The following is a 23,883-nucleotide window of genomic DNA, read 5'->3' as shown; positions in this document are numbered from 1 at the left end:
CAAGCATCTCTAGGATCTACTGAGAAGGAACCAACTACATGTTCGTGAAGTCCTTTCCCAAAGCCAGTTTATAATTAGAAAGCAGAAGTGTCATTCCCTGCTCCGGGTTGCCATGGAAATGACTAAATGCAAATGTCATTTCACAGTGACAGTCACTGTCAGAAAGGAGGCAGGATGCTTGCCAAGAGCCAAAGGTGCCCCTGAGATGGGAAAGACACACAAGGGCTCTGTGTCAGCCATCTGCCTCTTCTGAGGGAGAGAACACTTGAGGAGTTGATTTACAAAATTGGGGGGTGAACAGGGACCTTATTTGGGACTCACATGAAATAAATCATCGCAGAATCGCATCCCATGCAGAACCAGATCACTGGACTGCAAGCTCCAAGAAAGACGTGAGGAAGGGGGTACTGAGACCGAGTGTCCACAGTGATTTGGGGAGAGGGAAGGGAGATACCTTATGAGGAAAGCCACCGCCCTGGGGTCTTCAACATAGACAGAACTGGCAAAACCGAGCCAACTTTGAAGAACAGAAAAAGTGAGCTGCAGAGAGGGCAGGGTTGAGGGAAGGGGTGTCACCAAGTCTGCAGAACCACTATCCAAGGAGCAGACAAGGTAGAGCAGAAAATGGCTCAGTAAGGCCGCCAGAGCAGCCTGAGTCTGGGACAGCTCAAACTAAACTGTCTCTGCACCGGGATGCGCAAACTATAAAGGAGACAGGAAGAAGGGGCTGTCCATCTTCGCTTTCCTTGAGGTCTGAAACCACCCTGCTGCTTCAACGGTCCAGGAAGAGTCTATATTCAGCCATGAGATCCGGAAGCGTGCACAGGGGACGGGAGAGAGTGGAGGGAATCTCCAGATTCTGGAGGAAGAAATCCCTGTGGCTTAGGTTGTACTACTGGCCTATGTGGAGGCAGCAAGTGAGGAATAAGAACTATCCTGTTCATTTCTTACAACAAGCAGTGCAGGTCCAAGACCTTCTCCTTCAACAGAGTAAGATAAACCCGATCAACTGTTTCTCCTGTATCTTCCCACGAGCTCAGACTGCCAGCAAAACTTAACTGTAAAGTAGTAGACAGTCTGGAAACAGAAGTAAAATAAATTAAAAGGGAACAGTAAGAGACAGGCTTTATAAGCTTTGTCATGTGAATCCATTTTAAGTGTTAAAAGTCTTCTGTGCCAAACGCAATGGCACAGATCAGTCATTTTGAATTCTGAAACAACCACTCTTACTATCCCACACAGCAGGAACCTACTATGGTTCCCTATCGCACAGGCAAGGCATGCGCGCTGCTATTCCCACTGCACAGCGAAGTCTGAAGGGTGCCTATTGGTTGTTAAGGTGAAAATGAACTCTTCAAAGTAGTACTGTTTTCTCCCCTCGTTTTCATTTCCAGTAAATAAGCATGTTTTTCTTTATAAAAGATAGAATACGAAGTAGTGTCATACTGCATTTGTTTCCCATTGCCAGCATCACAAACCCGGAGTTTCAAAGCAACAACGATCTGAGCTGGGGCAAGCATGAGGACCCAAGCTGGATCCTTAGAAACCCTGTTATTAAAAAGGCTGTTCACAGTGGCACATACTTGTCACCCCATCACTGAGGAGAAGGCGACAAGCAGATCCCTAGGGCTTACTGGCCAGCCAGCCTAGCTTACAGCGTAAGTTCCAAGCCAGTAACAGATCCTATCCTAAAAAACAAGGTGGGTAGCTCCTGAGGAACGACCCAAGGCTGACCTCTAGCCTATACAGACACACACAAGCACCACACATCTATGATCTTACCGTTCACGTCTTACTCACAACTCCAAAGTCTGGCCTGGGTCCCACTGAGCTAATAAGTATCCTCAGATGAGCTTTCCTTCCTGGAGGGTCCAGAGGGCAGCTTCCTCCTTCTCTTTGGGAGTGTCTAGGGCCCCAGCATTCCTTGGCCCATGCCCGCTTCCACCTTCACAGCAGTGGTGGCCCTCATTCCTTCCTCACAATGGTCTGATTCTTCTGCTCCCTCCTCTCACTGAAGGATCTCTGGGATCACAGTGGACCCACCCTGAGAATCCACAGTAATCTACTTGAAAGCCAGCTTTCTATCAGCTTAAGTCCATGTGCAATCTTAATTCCTTCTCATACTGGCACACGGCATATGCAGATTCTGGGTTAGGAAGTAAACATGTATAGCGACCATTATTCTGCCTACTACAGAGAAGTATCTCATGAGATACCCAGATCCTGCATCCATGGTCATCTAATACAGTGATTCTCAACCTTGGGTCGCGACCCCTTTGGGGGTCACCTAGGACTGTCAGAAATTACAGCTATTTGCGTTACGACTCATGACAGTATCAAAATTACAGTTGTGAAATGGTAATGAAAATAATTTTATGGTTGGGGGTCACCACCACGCACCACGTGAGGAAGTGTATTAAAGGGTCACGGCTTTAGAAAGGTTGAGGACCACTGCTCTAATAGATGGTGTGGGGGTGACATTAAACACAAACCTGCCACTCCACTTCAAGGAAACTGGCAAGCTGGCCTTTTCCGAGACTACACAGACTTGCTCAGTGTAGGACCATTTACTCCAGGTGCCAGAAAGCCTCCATACCCCCACAAGGCAGAAGAGGTCCGCCTTCTGACAGAAGGGGGAGGGAAGGAGACAATCTGTGCACACTGTGTCCACACGCAGAAAGTGCTCAGAGCCACTGTTCATCCAGGGCCACACTATACAAATGAAGCCCTGTTCGTCTTTACTCACCCAAACCCAGGTTTTCCCCAATTTGTCACCCTCTCCCATAAAGGGTGACTTCGAGGGACCAGGTCAGACATTCACCTCGCCATCATAAGTTGGATGGAGAGAGGGAAATTCTTGGCTTTGATAAGTACTGAGATCCACAGCATCCATGTAAATGCCCAGTGGGCATGGCATTCCTCTTGTAATTCCAGCACTTACAGACATGGGAATCCAGGAGCAAGCTGGCCACCTAGACTGGAGCTCATACATGTGAACATGCACACACACGCATACCTGCAAAACGTAACACTTTTAAACTGCATCCTAACCAACATGCCACCGATCTGGCAAGGTGATTTTACTAGTCCCTGGCATTGTGTGTTGTTCAGAGCTAGAGTCCACCTATTGCGTCTGTAACTATATTTTATAGCCTGTCAAGTGGACTGTAGAGCTGAGCAGGACAGGAGGACGGTAAAGAGTGGGGTTTTGATGTCCTCTTCAAAGGCACCTTGGGAAATCTGAAGCTTGACAGGATTTATAAACCCCTCCCCCCGATAACCCAAGACATGCACCTGCTGTGTGCTGGTTTGCAAATCAGACTCATTAAGTCATAACCAGTGCACTGGCTAATTTTAAGTCAACTTGATACAAACTAGTCATCTGACAGGAGGGAGCCTCAGTTGACAGAACGCCTCCAGAAAATTGGGCTGTAAGCAGACAAAGCTGCAGGGGATTTTCTTAATTAATGATCAGTGGGGGAGGTCCATTGATCAGCCCATTGTGGGAGGGAACACCCCTGGGCTGGCGGTTCTGGGTTCTATAAGAAAGCAGACTAAGCAAGCCGTGGGGAGCAAACCAGTAATCAGCACCCCTCCACGGCCTCCGTCTGAGCTACTGTTCTGTTGCTGTGAAGGGATACCATGACCACAGCAACTTTTGTAACGGAAAGCATTTAATTGGGGCTGGCTTACGGTTTCAGAGGCTTAGTCCATTATCACCATGTCAGGGAACATGGTGGCCGGCATGGCAGCGTGGTGCTGGAGAGGTAGCTGGAAACTATACCCTGATCCTCAGGCAAAGACAAAGGAAGAGGGACTGGACCTGGCATAGGCTTTTGAAACCTCAAAGTGTATCCCCAATAACATACTTCCTCCAGCAAGGCCACACCCCCTAATCTTTCTCAAACAGTGCCCCTCCCTAGTGATGAACCACGCAAATATACGAGCTTGTGGGGGCCATTCTTTTTTTTTTTTTTAAAGATTTATTTATTATGTATACAGTGTTCTGTCTGCATGTATGCCTGCAGGCCAGAAGAGAGCACCAGATCTCATTACAGATGGTTGTGAGCCACCATGTGGTTGCTGGGAATTGAACTCAGGACCTTTGGAAGACCAGCTAGTGCTCTTAACCGCTGAGCCATCTCTCCAGCCCCCTTGTGGGGGCCTTTCTTATTCAAACCACCACAGCTTCTGCATCAGCTCCTGCCTCCAGGATTTTGCCCTGTCTGAGTTCCTGCCCTGACTTTCTTCACAGATAGACTATGGTGTGGAAGTGTAAGCCAAGTCAACCCTTTCCTCTTTAACTTGTTTTTGGTCAAGGGTGTTTCGTTTTATCAATAATAACCTTAACTAAGAAAACTAGCATTCTTTGCAAAGGGTCAATAAGACAGACACTAGGAAAGATCCTGCTATCACACTTTAACAGTGTCATTTCATGAAGCTAGTAGGTCCGGTGAGTATCTCTGAGCCCATGTGCTAAGCTGTGACCAGAAGTATTTCTTGGGTTTCCTAGTAAAATACATAATGGTACCCATAATACAAAAAGGAAAACCGCTGCTCTAGAAATACTCTCACTAGAACCCTGGCTTGGGGGGGGGGGGCTTCCTGAAGAGGATGCTTTTACAGGAACTTGGTCCCAAATGGCTGTTAATTCTCAGCTTCTTAATGTTTGTTGTCTGTCATCCCAGACAGTGCCAGCAAGGCAAGATAGGGGGATGATGCTAGAATCACTATCCTCTTTCTGTACCAGGGCACTCTCAATTCCTTATCAACGCGTTTGTCTGGAATTCTCTTCTGAATAAAATAGGCAAGACGTAAGTGTGATGATGCTCCAGAGGGTGGTCTGGGTGCTACAGACCTATGTCTATGCAGGCATATGCTGTACTAAAACACAAGAACCTGGATTTCAGGGATGTGTCTCCAGATTCACAGGCCTCCAGGTGCAATAGCATCTACACCATCGGGAAATGAGGGAAAGCTGGCATGCCTCTGGCATGGCCCCATTGCCCCCTGTTGGCAGGCTCCGGACAGGTGTGGTTTCACTGCTCACACCAGCTAATCTCGAAGAGGGCTCACCTAGGGTCCCTGCTGTGGAGTCTTGACCCAGTCACTAGGAAAAGCTCAGGAAGCCATCATAGGCTCTAACCTCCAGGGCAAGTCTGATCTGTTAGAGACTAAGGTGCCTGTGTCCCCAAACTCAGATGCTGATGATGGGGGGGACCCTAATCCAATCAGCTTCCTGTATCCTTAAAAGAGAAAGGAAGAGACATCAGATCTCTCTCTCTCTCTCTCTCTCTCTCTCTCTCTCTCTCTCTCTCTCTCTCTCTCTCTCACACACACACACACACACACACACACACACACAGAGCAGGGGTTGGGGGTAAGGACACATGAGAAATTCTATAAACCAGGAGGATAGCCTTCACCAAAAATCAGCTTTGGTACTCTGGATTTCTGGCTTCCAGACAGTGGGAATACAGCTTTCTGTTGTCTAAGCCACTCTGACTGCAGTATCATGTTTTGACAGCAAAACAGCCTAATAGACTAATACACACACACACACACACACACACACACACACACACACACACACACAAAAGGGCAGGCCCACTGACTCAGTTCAAAGTTGAGTCTAGCTCCAGCTCAACCTGAACTATAGAAGGATTTCTGGCAGTTAGATAAAAGCCAACATTCCTTAGGAACTTTTGAAACCAATTCCCGTCTACCAAAAGGAGTCACTCCCTCACCTCTGGCAGAAGGGACATACGGCTCCATTGAGATATAACTGTAGTTTTATATGAAAGCCCATGCAGGCCTCCAGGCTCCCTCAGTCCCTATTCACAAGTATTGTTACACATTTCAAAACCCCATGCTGGCCCTTCTCACCTTAGATCCCTGCTCTCTTTGTCCTCTCTGTCCCTGGCTACTCCTGATATTCTCAGCTCTCTCTCTCTCTCTCTCTCTCTCTCTCTCTCTCTCTCTCTCTCTCTCTCTCTCTCTCCTATTCTCTTTCCTTGTTATTCTCCCGTCTTTCACAGATAGCCCTGGCCATATTCATGGCCAGTTTGCTTCTTTTTTCTCTCCGCTCTGGACTCTTCCAGATGCCCCTGGCTATTTTCGCTCTCTCTCGTATCTACAATAAAAACCCTTCCTATTCCAGGCAGCAGTCATGTCGGCAGTTTCTGTACTGTGCCCACTGGCATATATACACTACCTAAATAGAACCGGGTTTCAATGCACTGTGATTTTTCTACCATCAGAAGTCTCAGCAACTCCAAGAAGCTATTTTGAAATATAAATATTAAAATAAGATAAAGCACGTGATAGCTATAAAAATATTTTATAGATTCAAGACCAAGCAAAATCACACACACACACACACACACACACACACACACACACACACACACACACACACATCTTAGGACTAATTAAAGGCCGGTCCTGAAGTGTTTCCCATACCTAGCGTGAAGGGTAGCAGCCGGGCCAAGGACATGCCTCATGATGGCAAATGCGAATCAATGGGCGCTTCCTGGGTGTCAATTTGATTAGAATAACTCCTACTTTATTCTTGTTTCATTTTTTTTTAATTGATGGCTGCTTTAGGACACATTCTTTTCCATTCTTCCCGTGTATGTGTCTGTGCGTGTGTGTGCACATGTGATATGCTGCAGAGCATGGGTACAGATCAGGGAGCAACTTGCAGGAGTCAGTTCTCTCCTTCTACCGTGTGGTCTTGAGCATGAAACGCAAGACTTAACCACTGAGCTATCCCACCTGCCCTTTGTTACATATCTCTGTATGTATCATAGTCTAGAATTGAATTAATAAACAAGGTGTTGAAATAATTTAACCCACATAAGACAGTGGACAATATGGGGGACATGTCTACTTTTTATTCTCATGAATATATTTAATGATCCTAAAGAATATATAAATGAAATACAAGATAAAACTAAAGAGAGTAAAACGGAGTTAGAGAGAAGGCTCGGTGGTTAAAAATGCTTGCAGGGACCCAAGTGCTACTCCAAGTACCCACGTCAGATGGCTCACAGCCACCTGCAACTCTCACTCCAGGAGAACCAATGTCCTCCTCTGTCCTCCCTGGGGACCTGCAGACACACAGACATGCATATGTGCACACGCAGACGGAAAGACACACATACACATAAACGAAATAAAACCAAAAAATTTAAAGAAAAAAAAGGCAAGTACAATAGAATATCTGTGATCACTGATACTTTCGTTAGCCCTTTCTCTGTCCTCCTTCATGTCTGTTTCCTGGAATAAGCAAGCCAGGACAAGCCACAACTATCCTTAAAAACGTATTAGATGATCTAGAAACAGCTTTGAATATCAGATTCTGTGGCTCAGATTGATTTATTATATATATTACATATACGTTTATTTGAAATGTAAGCGTTGGCTGAAATCAGTCCACACTCCTTGGCAATGGAAATAATAGCCGTGGGGTTAGAACAGTTATTCAATGGCTGGTTATTAGGAAAACACAGGGGAGCAGGCAGCCAAAGAAGGAAGTTTCTTATTTCTTTTCTTTTCAAGGCAATTTAGGTAAATTACAGGCATTTTCCTTTCAGAGTGGAAGACTATCAATAGAATTTTAAGTGTGGCTCATTTATATTAATGTCTTCAATTTAGAACTTGGTGGTTTTGTCTTCTTTTATGATATCAGCCTTCATCTGAAATTAAAATAATTTTTTTAAGATTAGTACGTTGCAGATCAAGAGAGGAGTGTTTTGTGTGTGGATTCCAGGTTTTAGTAGAAAAGGAAATAATTTCACAGCAATCATCTTCTGTGCTTAATGAATCTGAATGCATCCCATTCAAAACAATATGAATGTATTCAGTATAAAAGAATTTTTTATTCCTTGAAAATGAAACCACTTTGCCAAATCTGTCATATCCTTAAAGGTGTTTCATCTTCAATAAACTATTCAGTGTCACTGGTGTTGCTGTCGTGTGTGTGTGTGTGTGTGTGTGTGTGTGTGTGTGTGTGTGTGTGTACCAATGTGTCTGTGTGTTTGCCCATCTCTCTTACTAGACAGTTATTTTGGATCCTATTTTGAAGGTGAAGTCCATCGATTGGCCCCATGGTTTGGGGGCCTGTGGTGGTGACAGCTCTTGGCAAAGGGAAAGGAAGAGGCAAGGTGGCACAGACCTCTTTGGGGGCACAGACCTCTTTGGGGGCACACACCAATGACCTATGACCTTCCAATAAGTCCCACCCATTACCGACCGTCCCCACAAAATGCCAAACTGGGAAGTAATTCCGAACACACGAGCTTTTCTAGAACAGTCTAGATGCAAAAGGTAACAGTGGAAAAAATAGAGTATACTCCTTAAAGAATCTGTCTCTACAGTTGGGTCCTGTAACAAGGAAGCATGTGTGTGTGCCCACATGTGTGTGTGTGAGTGCACATATACACACCACACACACACACACACACACACACACACACACACACACACACACACAACACCAGGAAGAAAAAGAAGAAACTCTACCTTCCCTCAAAATGGGCTGAACTAGCTCAGCGGAAAAGCATTTATCTAAAATGAACAAGGCCCTGGATTTAACCCCAGTACAAGAAAAAAAATCATCATTAGTAATAATAGAAAAGGCCAACAAACATCGTCCGAAACTACCATTGTACATTGAGGAGCCACAGCACATGCCATATTCCAAACTGGATGAGTCTCAGCCACGATGCAGGAACTTCCCGGGGACATTTATACCATGAGCAAAACATTATTTGGGATGTGACTAAGTTACGCACGCTCGGCTCTGTGTGATTCCTTCAAATGTGGTGATCTATATACAGTACCCCGGAAAAAGAACAGGCTGGTCCCTCAGCTACGCGCATGAAACACGGTTTGTTCATCCTTCTGTCAGCAAGTCCAGGACCGCTAACAGTGGAAAGCCACTCAGGACTGCTGAGAAATGGATGTTCCATATCGTACTATCGGCCGTAAAACTATGGAAAGCAAATAGTAATTGTATCCTCCTTCCTGGGAACCTAAAAGGGGCCAAGAGAGGCAGCACTGAGGAAAAGTCTTATGGCAGGAGTTCTAACCCAGTCACAAGCCACAGCAGTTAAACAGGTTGACTGAGTCAAATTTCATTTCCTCGAGCCACTTTGAAGACCTCCCTGCCTGAATGTATTACTGCTTCCTCCACACCGGCCTCCCACGTGTGGCCTCCCACGCGTGGCCACCCGGTGCTCCACTGTCCTTTGGACGTGGTGTGAGCAGCTGCCCGTCTTTCCTCCCCTGTAAAACGCTTAGGCGCCCTTCTTTCTCGTTATCTCCTTCAGCACCATGTAGTTCGTATGTAATGAGTGTGTCTTCATTTACCAAATTTTAAAGTAACCATTTAACCAAAGTCATAGGTAACATTTCCACAAACCAGTTACTTGAGGTGAATAGTGCTCCATGCCATAGTTAAGGACAGCGAGAAGGATCTCTGGGTTTGGGTGACTAAACCCATGCAAAGAGAGGAGTCTTCTGTAAAAAAAGAAAAATCCAGGCACCAGAGAGGAACCACAGGCTTCAGCTCACACCCTCGACCTCCTGCACTGGCCTGGACCTCCTCTTCACACGCCTTCCTTTCTACTTATCTAGCTCAACTCAGCTGGTTCTGGCTGCCTTGGCAGATACGAGCTAGCCAGTGGCACCAACTAGAAGATGAACCTGGTGTACTGTCTCTTCCAGGACTAGAGTGCTGTGTCCCTGGACGACACATAACCTGCAAAATGTGAAGTAATTTTTTTTGTGTAGTGTGACGCCAACTCCAGAAGGATGAATTCCCACCGCAGCCAGCCCAGCACACACCAGGCCATCTAGCAAAGCACACTTGCGTGGATGCTGCTATATACTGACTAATGCTTATCCAGTGCAACGAGAGAACTAATCATATCTGAGGATTTGTGAGAAGAGTCCTGAGGTCATTCCAAGTAAAAATCACCACCTCCACTCAGTTCTTCTGTCAGCCATTGGATGTTGGGACTACAGTACAATGACGCTCCCAAATCCACCCTTCTTTCTTTCGTATTGCCGGGTTGGACACACACACAGCCTGACCCTGGGAATGCTCACAGGCAGTAATATTCCAGTTTTTTTTAGGACAGTTTACTGGATAGTTATACCATTCCTTTAGAGTTCACCTACATCAGAGCAAAGACCAGGGGTGAAAATCCCTATGGACTTTCATTAGACCACTGCTATACTTACACTATACCAATCATCCTTTCCTTTACTTCAGAAATAGATTTGCTGCCAGATGGGCCAGCCACACATCCCTGAAGGCTGTGGAAATCAGTAGAGTCTTTGTGGAAAACAACAGGCTGATATTTAATAGGATCAGATTTAAGCGTTCACAGCATCGGACCAAGGAAATCTGCTTCTGGTTAATAAATTCTCTAGAAATAACTGAACTAATGAAAATCGCTCCATGCATAGAGATGCTCACCAACTATGATCTAAAGTAAGTGCAGGATGGAATTCTCAGTGTCAAAAATGGAAAGACAAGTTAGCAAATTGCTATGTCAGCCCAATGGACATTCAGCAATCACTAAAAAGTAGCATGACGAAGATATTATACCACACGGAAACCCCTCAGATAGCATATTAGGTCAGAAGAAAAGGGCCAGGGCTACATGTATATCCATGATGGATATTCATTGTTTCTAACAATTACCAAAACACAAGAGAAGGGAGGATAGGAATGGTAAATAATGGGTGACTTCTTTGTGATAGTTAGTGCCTTCCGCCATTTACGAAGAGGCTCCTTCAACCCTGCACCGATCCAGATGCCAGGGACCTGGGGTGGGGGGGAGGCAGAATTTCAGCACTGAATCAAATTCCTGCAAAGAGCTGTGTGGCCTTCTTCACCTGAAGGCAATCTCTTCCACTGATGCACAAAGGAAAGGCACCTGAGAGTGACAGATTCCCCAGCTTCCCACTTCCACTCGGCATTCTCCACACCCTAAGCGATGCTTTTGTCCCACTAGGCAGATCGATCTCATTAGAAGTTACAATGCTAATGGAAAATGCATTTCCAGGACAAAGGATTTCATCAGTCCTACACGGGCGACAGGATGGTAACAGAGGATAAGTAGCCGATTTGCAGTCACTGCGGTCAGTGCGGTGTTTCTTGCCTGGAAATTGAAAGCAGCTCAGGAGCTGCAGGGTCATGGGTGAGGCCCAAGGCCCTGAGTCCCTCCCTGCCAAAGGCTGGCTGCAAGGCTGCCCACAGGGTCCACCACAGAGGCAGGAAGCAAGGTAGTATGGTGGCATTTCCCAGAATCCGTGGGATCCAGTCACCTGTTGGTGCTCTCGGTTTCATTCAGTAGGCACCAGTGCCCAAAAACCCTGCCTTAATAAGGGCATGGTTGAGCTGCTGTTCCCAGAGGTGCTCAAAGGTGACCCACAATGTCCCAGCATTTGCATGGAGACCGGAAGGGACACAGATAATCGGGAAAGGGAAGGACCAGGCCAGCACACACCCTGCTCACACCTCTCCTCAGCAGTATTACAAACTGAAATGTAGAGAGTAGTTATGGAGAACCTCGAGGTAACTGGGGCCAAGTTTATATTTACCAAGTGGATTCCTCAAGATAAGGGACGGAGGGTCCGTCAGCCTGCTGTCCCCAACAGAAGCAGATGTGTTTTCTCTACCTCAGCAAGGCTTTGCCTCCACTTGTCTGTGGGCAGTTATTTGCAAGGTTCCTTTTTCCTTCTGGCGGATGGCAGGGCTCAGGATGCTTAACTGAGCTGAGCACTCAGTAGGCCTTCAATACACGGGAATGGAACTAAACCCAATGACTGGGAAGTCCGAACACCGTGCCTAAATGCTAGGGAAGTTGTCCGGGAGAACGAATGCCAGCCCTTTAAATTTCATAGTAGTCACAGCTTCCTAAAGCAAAACTGAAGTCAGACACATTCCACCCAAAACATCCCTGCCATGTGTAATGGATCTCATCCGTGTTAATGACGTCATTCACTACAGTTTCTGTTGGTTTAGTTGCGGGGAGGGTACTTACTGTTTTATTGTGTTTTTTGATACTAAGTCTTCAATGTCTGGTGCATATTTTACAACTACTAAATACCCTAACGTGGATGGATTATATTTCAAGTTGCTCAAAAGACAAATGTGACCAGTGGCCACCAGACTGGGCAGCTCAGAGGGGAGTTCCAAAAAAAATGTTACAATGCACAAAATACCTCTTTTAAAAGGAAACATTTGGGGAGTGACAATGAACATATTTAACAAGTTTTCCATAATCTACTTGGTACTGCTTTAGACTGGTTTTAGGTAGTTTTTTTAGGGGGTGGGGCAAGGCGGACAGCTGCACGAACTTGCTTTATGTGTAGAAGCCAGAGATCATCTCAGGGTACCTTCCTTTACGGCTTTCTGCCTTACTTTCTGAGACAGTCTCTTAGCAGAGCTGGAGTCACAGGATTCAGCTAGAGTAGCCAGCCAGGGAGTGCCAGAACCCACGTGCCTCTGCCCCTCCAGGGCTAGGATGTGACAAACGGGTATCTATTTCCCTCCTTGCAAATGTTTTTGGACAAATCTAGATCAGAAAATTTATGAAGCAAATCTTGAAGCAAGTCTTTGTCCACAGCCATGTTTACCATGAAAATTTAGTGAATGCATGTGCACACGCATGCTGTTTGTCTAGCAGAGAGTACTTCGGATGTTGTCTCCTACTAGTTTAAACAGATTAATAGCTGGTTGTGCCATTTTGTCAGCACTTTCCAAAGAGCTACACATTCTTCTTCTAACGCTAACGTTTCTCCCACATATATTATAAACATGAACTTATTTAATGGGATCAGGAATTTAATGGGATCACAATGACATTAGCACTGGGGACCCAAGAACACCACAGTCTCCTCTAAAATTCAGCTGCTCCTTTATTCCTCCACCCTTCCATTGGATTTGTCCCACACAGGAATCCCATGACACACGCATGGTGTAGGTAGGGCACCAGCACCCACCATCCTAACACAGAGCCTAGTCCAAGGGCAGGTGAGGAGGATTACACTCTTTACCTTCCTCACCCCACCACCTTCCTCCCCTGCTGCCCAAGCCTACAGGAACTGGAGACTAGTTCAACTGGACCTGGAATTTGTGAGCCGCTCACCGCCAGTAAGGAGGAGTGGGAAACAGCCCTGGTGGCCAGCCCAAGAAGCTAGACTGCAGAAGTCAGTTTACCTCAGTTTACCACAGAAGTCAAACATAGGAAGTACTGATTCAGGAACCTACCCCACCAGAAACCGAGTCTAACAGAGGTCTAGAGACCAGCCAATCAGACTGGCATCTGTCCCTCCCTTTAGGGTAGGTGTTAGCTATGGGAGAAATAAAAGTCCCTTCCTCCATGACTCTCCAAGGTTTCTGATGTCAGAGGGAGCGGTTATTTACCCCAGTTCCCAGATGGAAATCAATAACCTCTGCGGAGCAAGGTTCCAGACAGGTTTTGAGGAAAACTATACTACAACCTCCCCAGAGAATCAAGCAGACAGCTCTGGGCTCCTCAGGAGGCGAAGGCTGAGCAGGAAACTGGAGCAAAGCCCCGTGAGGGAGTCTGTAAATAAAAAGGTCCCTAAGGCTTGTCAGTCCAGAGCTGTGTGACCAAGATCTTCATATAACAAGCTTCTAAAGTCATTATTGGTCTGTAGCTCCTCAGAACCTACCCTGCCAAGTGTTAAAACATGAATTACCTCCACCTGTTTTCTTTCCCATTTTTCTCCATTTCTCTCCTCTTTTAACAAGAAAGCAGAAACTACACTCCCTCATCCCCTGAAGATGTGTTTCCCAATATTCGATTCGCACCAAGGATGAAAAGATAAGATGAAGAATCTCCCAAACACACCTAAAAGAACCTCTCCAAATCGCTGATCAAACAAGGCTAAGTCCTGTGGTTGAGAGACATATGGCATGCATTCGCCCGTCCCCGGCATTTCCACAAGCTGACTGGAGCCAGCGAGTGCAGCAGCAAGGCAAAGTCACAGAGTGTGGAGCGCTTTCAGCTACCTTGGGACCTCAAAGCCACCAGCCTTGCTTGATGAAAAAGGATAAGAACATGAGCACTGTTGGCAGAGCTGGGTCTGGAATTCTGATCCGCCCTTGTCACTGTGTGCATGCTCCTGCCTCCACCAGGCCTCTGTCCCTGTAGAGTCCCCTTGTGTTGTTTCGGGGTCAACATTTTTCTCTCTCCTCAGGGGAAGAGAGTCCCTGTCAATCAAAAGTACCTGCCAATCCAATTCAAACACACTTGTGGGGTCTGAAATTTATGAGGTGGTGGGTACTTGTCAGTGAGGAATTATTGGTAGTGTTTTAGTTACTATGGTCTTTCACAGTTATATTTAAGGGTTCCGACCTTTGAGAGGTCTGAAGTCTGGGGATCAAATGACATAAAATGTGAGGGTTTTTTTTCCCCCATAAAGGAATTTAGTGAGTATGGGAAAGGTTAGGAGATGATGGGAGAAAAGGATTGGCTATTTGGTGTTGATGGTTAAGACTGATCAGGGGGACATGGGGATGTGTCTTTTTATTCTTTCCACTCTGGTATTCTTTCTACTCTAGTGTACATTTAAATTCTTACTGTTTTTTGTTTGTTTGTTTGTTTGCTTGTTTGTTTTTTTAAAGAACAACTAGTAATCAAGAAAAGAGAAATGAAAGTCCTCTTTCTAGGGCCTTTCTGACAGGTCTTTTGGTCCCTACTCAGCGCCCCACTTCCCTGGGCTATCACAGGCCATTCAATGTCAACAGAAGAAGGAACGGTACATCCATCCTATTTCACTTTAAAACTACAACCTTGGCCTCTATCTGTGTCTGCCTCAAGAGAAAGATTTAGCTTTTGATCACCTGGAAGAAACAACATCCTCCGGGATATTGAAAATGACAGGAGTCCGCCTACAAAACCCTGCAGTTTACACTGAGACTCTGAAGGCATCGCCACGCTCTGGATCTAGGGGTTAACAGTGCATGACGAAGACACATTCCCAGTAAGAATTTAATTTAGCACAGACCAGACTGCCTGATGAGACAAACTGGCAGTGATTCCACAGGGCAAGCAGAGAAGCGAGACTATAAAATACAGGACAATTCCCCATCTCCAAATCGCTTCCTCTCCAGACTGTGGATGCCCTAAAATCGTAGCTAACCTTCACCCTGCAATCTCAACTCTAGAAATATACTTTTCCAAAATAACTGAAAATAATTGAGCCAATTCACAAAGAAGTCTGGTGGGCCGAGGTGAATAACATCTGTTTATAATGGGTGAAAAACAGAGAAAACCCCAAATGCTCCTCAGAATAAAGCAGCTAAATAATTGGTTAAAAAAAAAAAAAATAGTGAAGTCATAAGCAAATCACCAAAATGCAAATGTGTGAAATACGCCACTTAGTAAGCTGGGTTCTAGAACACACCCTATGAAACAGAATCTCTTTTAAAACAGAGTACACATGGTGGAAACAGGAAGCAGTGGAGGATGCCAGGAAACGTTAACTGGTATTTCCTGGCCAGTAACAATGAGCTATTTTGCTGTCTTTATGATTTCCATCATCTGACTTTTTTAATGAGCATATATTTTAAAAGCACCCCGAAAAAAAAAAAAAAAACTATTAAAAGCTATTTTTTTTTTTTTCCTTTCTGCCATAGAATCTCAGTACGTAGCCCAGACTGGAGATGTTCCTGCCTCAGTCTCTTACATTCTGGGGTTACAAGTGGACACCATCACACCTAGGTCAGAGGAAAGCTATCTTATTTTAAGTGATAACAAGACCACGAAGGTACCTAAGGCAGAAAAGCCATGTCCAGAGCCAGAGAAGTCAGGGTTAGCAATAAAGGCAGGTTCCAACAGGAAGAAGGCCTGTCTTTCCACAGACACTGGCACTAAACAACACTCTGTTCCAGGCACAGTTCCAGGCCTGGAAAACAGAGTGAATGGCCATGTTTTCCTTGCCCTCACAGGGTTTTCAGCCTAATGGGATAAAAGTATCCACTGTGTCTGACTGGGAGAATAGGAGGAAAGGGCTAACCCTACCTCGCCATCAGGAAGAGGAAAGGAGGACGTCAGAGTCCCTGAGGAAGTAGTGAAGGAGCGGAAGCAGAAAAGGAAGCCATGAAGGGAAACTAGGGAGGCAGTCTCTGGGGCATGAAGGTGTGAGGAGCTGGGATACGGGAGGGGCACTGAGCCAGGAATGATGCAACACAGCTAGAACACAGAGTAAGGGGTGAGGTTAGGGAAGTAAGCAGACAGAGGGCCCCAGATGCCTCACCGAAGCATCCGGGTCCATCCTGCAGACACCAGGAACCTCTGAGAGACCTGGGCTTTCCCAAAGAGGGTCAGTTCCACAAGAGGACAGAGAAACAGCCCTTAGCTGGCCCGCATAGAGAGTGTCTTCTCAATACCTGTTGTACACTGCAGCTGAGTCTGTGAATTAGGTGTTTCACATCATGCGACCCTAGAAGGGGACTGCTGCCATCATCGGCTTCCAAACAAGGAAGCCAGAACTCAGGACAGGCCAGCCATTTTCCAAGCTAAGAAGCAGCAGATCTGGGCGTCCCTCCCAGGTTGACCTCACATGTTTGGGGTTGGGAGACACTAGAAAGGATTTCAACTGTTTGTTCTCTCCCAGTCTCTCCACATTTACAAATGATCACAAATGTGTGCAACCATTTCTACCAAAAGATATTTGGTTGCTATACAATAAGAGGGGAAAGGGAGGAGCTTATTTTTGTTTGTTTGTTTAAGAAAGGGAAGAAATAAGATGGAATTGGATCTGTCAAGGGAGCATTTTTTTTCCCCCTCAAGAGAAACCACTTGGGAGCAGGCCTTTGTTTTTGCCTTTTTTTAAAAAATAAGGAAACACAGGTGAAAAATATAAGGCATGAACCGCAGGGAAAACACGGGTAGAGGAGGGCTCAAACTTTAAAGGTGGGGAGGGGAGGCTGCGAGGGGAAAACATTATTAATGTGAAGAGTCGGGCCATACGAGTGCAGGTAGAGGGAAAGGAATATCTTCAGTGATTCCCAAGTTATTTAAAGAAATACAGAAATCAGCATTTATGCAGACTGGCTGCCAAGCACGGGAAAAGAACAACCTTCAGTCAGAATACATTTACAACATGACTACACAATCTACAGTAGCGCAGACAGAAAGCATTAAAAATAAATAAATAAACAGCTTCTGCCCAAGGAACTTATAATGCAGTGGGGAGAAGACACACACACACATGCACGCACGCACGCACGCACGCACGCACGCACGCACGCACGCAGTCTTGCAGTCTTGGACATGATTGCTTCAGATAAAGAACCAGCTAACGGAACCTATAACTACATGGAACATGAGCTTTGACCACAAATAAGATGAAGAGTGGCTGGGGGCGGGGGGGGGGGGCAGGACAGACAGATGCCTAAGAAACGCAAGAAGGATGTTCAGAGGATAGTCAACATACGGCAAGACTTTGCATGAACAAAGTGCATAAGAGGGATGGAAGATCCAGGAGATAATTCAGGTTGGACATTTTCTTTGGGCCAGAGAATGATCAGTTCATTTTAGCCTAAAGACCCTGTTAGATAGTTCTCCCCACTTTTACTATGAGAAAACTGGGGCCTGGGAAATAGTTAAGTCACTGGGGAGAAGTGTCACCACTAGCTAGGGAATCCATGCTCAGTTCTGCCTGACTGTTCAGCTGCCTCTACATAGCTCTTCATTTATGAAGCACCAACTGTATGCCTCCCTGGGAATGGTGAGGACTATAACAGTGTAGGGAGCATGTTCCAGCTTATCACTACTCCCTTGAGTTTGTGCACGCCAATATTTGACGGCCTTTTTATAGAAAATTACTAATCTATTTTCAGCAAGGAGAAACATCTCCGAATTTGGAGCACAGGATGAAGGGCTGATACACTGAGACACTGCTAGTTTAGCACACACTTAAACAAAATGACTGACTATGCTATTTAAAACTTTGACTTAAAATGTTACTGCTTTTAGACAGGAATGCAAAAATGGTCCAACCACTTTGAAAAAGACTTTGGCAGTTTCTTATAGAGTTAAACATATAGCTACCAAATGATACAGCAATCCCACTTCTGGGCATTCAACCAAGAGAAACAGAAATGTATGCTCACATAAAATCTATATGCAATAGCTTATAGCAACTTTCTTCATAATCATACCTATTGGAAACAATCCAGATGTCCTTCAGAAGATTAATGGATAAGTACTGTGGTATGTCCATACATACAATGGAAAAATATTATACAAAATAGCAACAAACCTATTTATATATGCATAAACCCAATATAAGTAAATCACAAAGAGTTGCTATGTGAAAAAAAAACAGACTCAAAGAGATATTTAACATTTTATGAGAACCTGGGAAAAGTAAAATTACAGAAGCAGAAAAATAATGAATGGCAGCTGGAAGAGTGAATAGAGAATTACTGTCGGGGTGTGTGTGTGTGTGTGTGTGTGTGTGTGTGTGTGTGTGTGTGTGGTGTGTGTGGTGTGTGTGTGGTGTGGTGTGTGTGTGTGTGTGTGTGTGTGTGCATGTATGTGTATGTAGTTGTGCTATTTTGCTGTGAGATGGAAATGTTTTATATAGCCTAGTATGGCATTATATGTTAGGCAGATTAATGTTCCTCAAAGATGCCCACACTCGCTAGCCCCATTAGATGTCAATGTTATATGATAAATGGGACTTTGTACAGGGAGTTAAGCTTGCTAACCATCTAACAATAGGATAAGAAGGTTTCAGATGATCGTGGAGGGGCCTACAAGCCACTGACTTCTGCCACCACCTTAAGTGAAGAAAGTGAGGTAGGAAAGGCCATACTAAAGAACCATCTAGAACGCCAAGTCAGAGCTCTTTCATCAACAGAGATGCTCCACAGCCAAGAGGCAGAGCCCCCAGTGATGGATGACTCACCAGGATTTTAGCGGCTAATGAAGGTGTCATCTGAGAAGTCCTATAAATCCGGTCATTTTCTCTGATGAACTAATGTGATACAAGAAAAAGTCCCCTTTCTCATCATGAGCCCTCCCCTCCCACTCCGGCTCACCACCGGTGTCAGTAGCTCTCCCAATTTTCAACAAGCTGAGCACAGCATTTTCGTCTCTAATTTTTTATAGCCCTTTTAGTATAATTAATGTTCTCGTATAAAGCCCGCTCAGAGGAATGGCACTTAAAATTGTTAGTTTTAACTATTTCCATATCCTGCTATCTATAAAATCAAGTCACTAAGTTACTATATCAAAGTAGAGACCGGAGTGATCATTTAGTCAGGAAAGCGAGTGCTACACAACAAGCCTGAAGACTCAAGTTAAACCCCTAGTACCCACATAAGAAGCCAGGTGTAAGGACATGCACCTGTAATGCCAGGGCCAGGGAATCAAAGGTAAGTGCATCCCTGGCTCTCAGCGGCCAGCCTGCCTTGCCCGATGGCAAACTCCAGGTCCAGTGAGAGACCTTGTCTCAAAAAAATAAGATGGAAAGCAGTTGAGGAAGACACCTCAATGTCAACCTCTGGCCTCCACACACATGTACACATGTACACACACACACACACACACACACACACACAAAGAAAATATATTAAAGATTTCCAGACTTACAAAGAGAACAGTAAATATTGCAATACCAATACCATGGATAAGGCCCAGAAAGTACAAAGGAGCAACACCCGGATGGTCCTTATCCCCCCCCCCCCCCAGTAGCTGACAATATCACTAGATATGTAATCAAATTAACAATAATATAAGGAGAACCGTGTGAGATCATATACAAAAAAAGCGTGTCTGTGATGGTGTAAGAATGTCCTCTCTGGACTCATGCATTTGAACACTTGGTCTCTGGTTGGAGAGGTTATGGAACTCTTAGGAGGCGTGGCCCTGCTGGACAAAGCAGTCCCTGGGGCCTGGCTTTGAGAGTTGAGCCACACTCCAACTCTCAGTTCACCCTCTGCTGGAGTCAGCGAGGGAGGATGTGCTAGCTAAGCTTCTCGCCCTGGCTGCCTGCTGCCATGGGTCCCCTGCCATTGTGGACTTTCCCTCTGGAACCAGAGGCCCAAATAAACTCTTCCAGAAGGTTTTGGTCATGGCATTCTATCACAGCAACAGAAAGGTAGTGAATACAGGACCATTAGGTCGAAGTACAGAGGCTGTCTGGGGCTGGAAAAGTCAAGGTGGAGGAGTGGAGGGGGAGGTTTTACATAGAGGCTTCAAACACAAAGTAGGGGTGGTGAGGCGACTCTTCCAAGACTGTGCATTTCCTTAAAGGAGACCCCTAGAAATTCCACCTGAAAAATCTTTCTCTCTCGATGTGCAACACCATAAGAACTGAACAGGACTTTAAGGGGGAAAAAAATGATCTCTGCTTCAAAACTAAGAACTTCCAGGTTTTTGACCTTGAACTAACAGCTAACTCCACCAAATGTCCTCCTTTGTGTCTGCTGAGAGTAAAAGTGACACTTCTGGGTGGTTCTAAGTTCTAGGTTCTTTGGACATCCTCACCATGTACCCACTGAGGCTGTTTCTATGTATAATTGAGTCACGTATGCTTAGAGACTTTCTATGAGGTGTTTAAGAATCCTACGCGCTGCTGGACTGTATTTACATCTACATTAATAATTAGGGATGGGAAGAGTCCTAAGGCCAAGCCAACACAAATCCCAACACTTACCCATCTGAGAGTGATCCATTCCATATGCTCATGGACCAAAAGATGCACAAAACAATGCCCACAGCAGCAGCATCCAGGCTAGCCCCCAGCAGAAGCAGACCAACTATCTCCCAACAGCTACGGGGCTTGGTGGCTCACACCTAATCCCAGTGCTGTGGGGACTAAAGCAGGGGGATCATGAGGTCAAAGCCAGCCTGGGCTACAAAGCCAGACTCTCTTTAAGAAAAGAAAATCTAAGGAATAAGTAAACTTAGGCATATTAATTTGGTGGAATACCACTGCAAACAAGACCAATTTGACAATTGTAATGTCGACAATTGTGATGTCAGTTGCCTGAAACACAGCAGAAAACCTACGGTAAGGTTTTACATTAAGAAAAAGAAGCAAAATTCATATGCAATATTGAAATCAGAATATTGGTTACCCTGGGGTGTTGGAGAATGAAATAGAGAAACCTCTAACCTCCTGAAAATGCCCGTTTCTTAGTCTGAAAGGTGGTAATAGCAAGCCTGCACTTAGAAAAGTCAAGCTAATCGGTAACACTTTCCTATAGGATGCTTTATTTCAGTAATTATCTTTTTTAAAAAAATTCATTATATTAAGTAGGATGAGCAAAAACAACCTTGAAATTGAAGTGCCATGTGTATATTCACATTCATAACTTTTTGTTCAAATGTTTCTGTGTCTGCTTGTTTTAACTTAGTATTACATGTACATTTAAGCAGGGAATAAGCATAGACTCATAGTAATAGTACTAAAATTAAGAATCTCTGCTTTGCACATCTAAGAGGATTTATTGCTCTACTTTATTGGTCCTTGTAGAAGAGGAGAAAGGTGGGGGAGGAGAAGGAGCAGAGGATTAAGAGTTGAAGCATCAGGAGATATGGGAAGAACTTCAGGCCCTTTAAAGTATCAGAAGAAGAAGGAAAAAACAAGGTCACCAGAACATTCTCAGGAGCTGAACAATTGTTACTTTACAAACTGTTACACTGTTACAAGCCAAGAGGGCGGGACTAGAAGCAGCTACCAACTGCCACTCTACTTGAACCACGCCTCCTCACTCAGGAAAGGAAGGATCAGACTATGATGGGGTCTCTTGATAGGAGCTGTAACCCCAGCTCCAGGCTGCCATGGATAGATCACTAGCCCATACACGCCATTAAGTATAGAATTTCCTCATCAATAATTGCAGCACACATCTTTTCTGCAAGTTAACACTAAGCAAAGGGGAAAAAATCCCTTTCCTACCCTCATAGGTCAAGTATCAGAATGAGTGACCGCCCATCCACACAGTTTTCAGAGGTCTGTGTTTTCCCTTAACTGTGAAAACCGGGAAGGAAGGGGTCATGCTCTGTAGAAAAAGAAAGGCGCCTTCTTAAGCAAGATACAGGATGAAGCCCCCAGGCCAGGGCCTGGCCTCTCATCCCCTACAGAGGAAAATACCCACCTACCAGTACAACTAGCACCTGCTCGTCCAAGGCCCCTTTGCAGTGTGACTGCAGCAGACAACCTTGCCAAAGATGCTGGGGACAGCCTAGGCGGGGAAACGCAGGCCTCCCGCTTGAAAAAGGCTAGGTGTTCTCTAGCTATACTCAGAAAACTGTCACCTGTCAATCACTTGACCTAAATACAACAGTCCCTGGGGGGATGGGGAGGGGGGGATAGTCCGAGCATGCTCAGTGATGGAGATGACATCACTTAATCAATGCTGGAGTCGGGAAGGCTGCATCAGCAGCCTGGAGCGGGCTGCCAGGAACGTGTCAGTGGGGACCTAGAGGCTCGCATTAACTCAGTCCCTTCCCACGCGGCTCGAATACAAAGAGGGCACCGTGGGCCACACACTCTAGGGACAGCAGACTAAGAAAGGGGGTGGGGACAAGTCTAGTTTATTTCATTTGGTATATTCCCTTAAGAACTACAAGCCATTAGGATTCCCTCCCCCTTCCAGCAACCAGACTGCAGAGAGGGAGTTAAGTTGGGGAGAGGCACTGTGATGGGGGGAGGGGGGAAGGTGGGGATGGGTGATCAAAGGGGAGACCCTGGATACGCTTAAGTAACTTCTGCTCTTGTCACAGAGAGGCTATTTAGGGACTCCCTCTCTCAGCAGAATGGACAGTCTCCGCTCCACCCAGAGCAAGCCTATCAGACTATCTGCGGACATTCGGGAGACAGGATCTGGGGGCAGGGGGGGGGTCAAGCAGAGAAAGCACAAATCTAGCACAATTCAGGGTGATAGGGAGCAGGAGACATGAGAGACCTCCCAGGGATACCAAGAGCCCCCCTCACCTTCCACACGGGGAGCAAGGTGAAGCCGCCTATGCAAGGCCCAGGCGGGGATTTTGTTTTTCTTGCACCTTTTCGCCCTACCTTTTTGGTTAAGGTCTTAAGACAAATCGAAGCCGGGGTGCATCTGTGGGTTGTAGAGCTTATACTTTTGACCAAGGCCCAGGCATCCCGACTTGCTGGCAACCCGAAACATTGCCCACGCGGCGGCGAGCGTGGGAACAATAGGCCCACCCGAGCCCCCACCCGCGAACAATGGCGGACCTCGCACGCCCCCGCCGCCCCGCGCCACCACTGCCAGGAGGAAGTCACTGGCCAAGGGCTCTCATCGGGTCCACCCGAGAGCCCAGACCCGCGGAGATGTCCGAGGGGGCGTCCGCAAGATTTCTGCGGTGCAAAGCCCAAGGAGGGGCGAGACACCAAGGCCACTTACCCCGATCACCACCGTCTCCTCGCCTTTGAATTTGGGAATGAATTTGTCCCCGCGGAGGATCTCCGCTTCGTTGAGGGGCCGGAACCGGCACATCACTTTGATGCTGCATTCGGCTGGATCCGCCATCTCCGGACGCTGCAGGAGGGGACGCGGGGATGGGTGGGGGGCCGGGCTGGGCAGCGCCACCGAGGAGGCCGCGAACCAACCGCTGCCCGCAGCTAGGCCGCCTCCCGCAGCCTCCCGCAGCCTCTCAGCAGGTCATCGCGAGCCTGCACTGGACAGCCCCGCAGCTCCGCCACCGGGAAGGAGAGCAGCTTATCAGCTGGACCCCTCTCCCGCTGCTTGCTGACCTCCAGCCCGGTCCTTCGCCCTGGCCCACCTGCCCGCGACCACGCGGCGGGCGGACTAGGCGATGCGCAGGGAGGGATCCCCGTCCGGCTCAGACC

At 46.3% G+C, this 23,883-nt stretch overlaps 1 protein-coding gene across 2 annotated transcripts in view; it reads right to left on the bottom strand.

The window, feature by feature from the left end:
• The window catches only part of Kif5c (kinesin family member 5C), a 168,215-nt gene extending 144,637 nt beyond the window's left edge, over positions 1-23,578 (bottom strand). For both annotated transcript variants that reach the window (XM_059260454.1, XM_059260453.1), the window contains exon 1: positions 23,438-23,578. In XM_059260454.1, the coding sequence (XP_059116437.1) occupies positions 23,438-23,563 (126 nt within the window). In that variant the 5' untranslated portion in view covers positions 23,564-23,578. The remainder of the gene's footprint in view (positions 1-23,437) is intronic.
• Positions 23,579-23,883: the final 305 nt, after the last annotated feature.

The sequence above is a fragment of the Peromyscus eremicus genome, chromosome 4 (genome assembly GCF_949786415.1).
Source record: "Peromyscus eremicus chromosome 4, PerEre_H2_v1, whole genome shotgun sequence".
Taxonomy (NCBI): domain Eukaryota; kingdom Metazoa; phylum Chordata; class Mammalia; order Rodentia; family Cricetidae; genus Peromyscus; species Peromyscus eremicus.
Note: the sequence above shows the minus strand (reverse complement) of the source record. Positions and strands in the feature narration are given on the sequence as shown.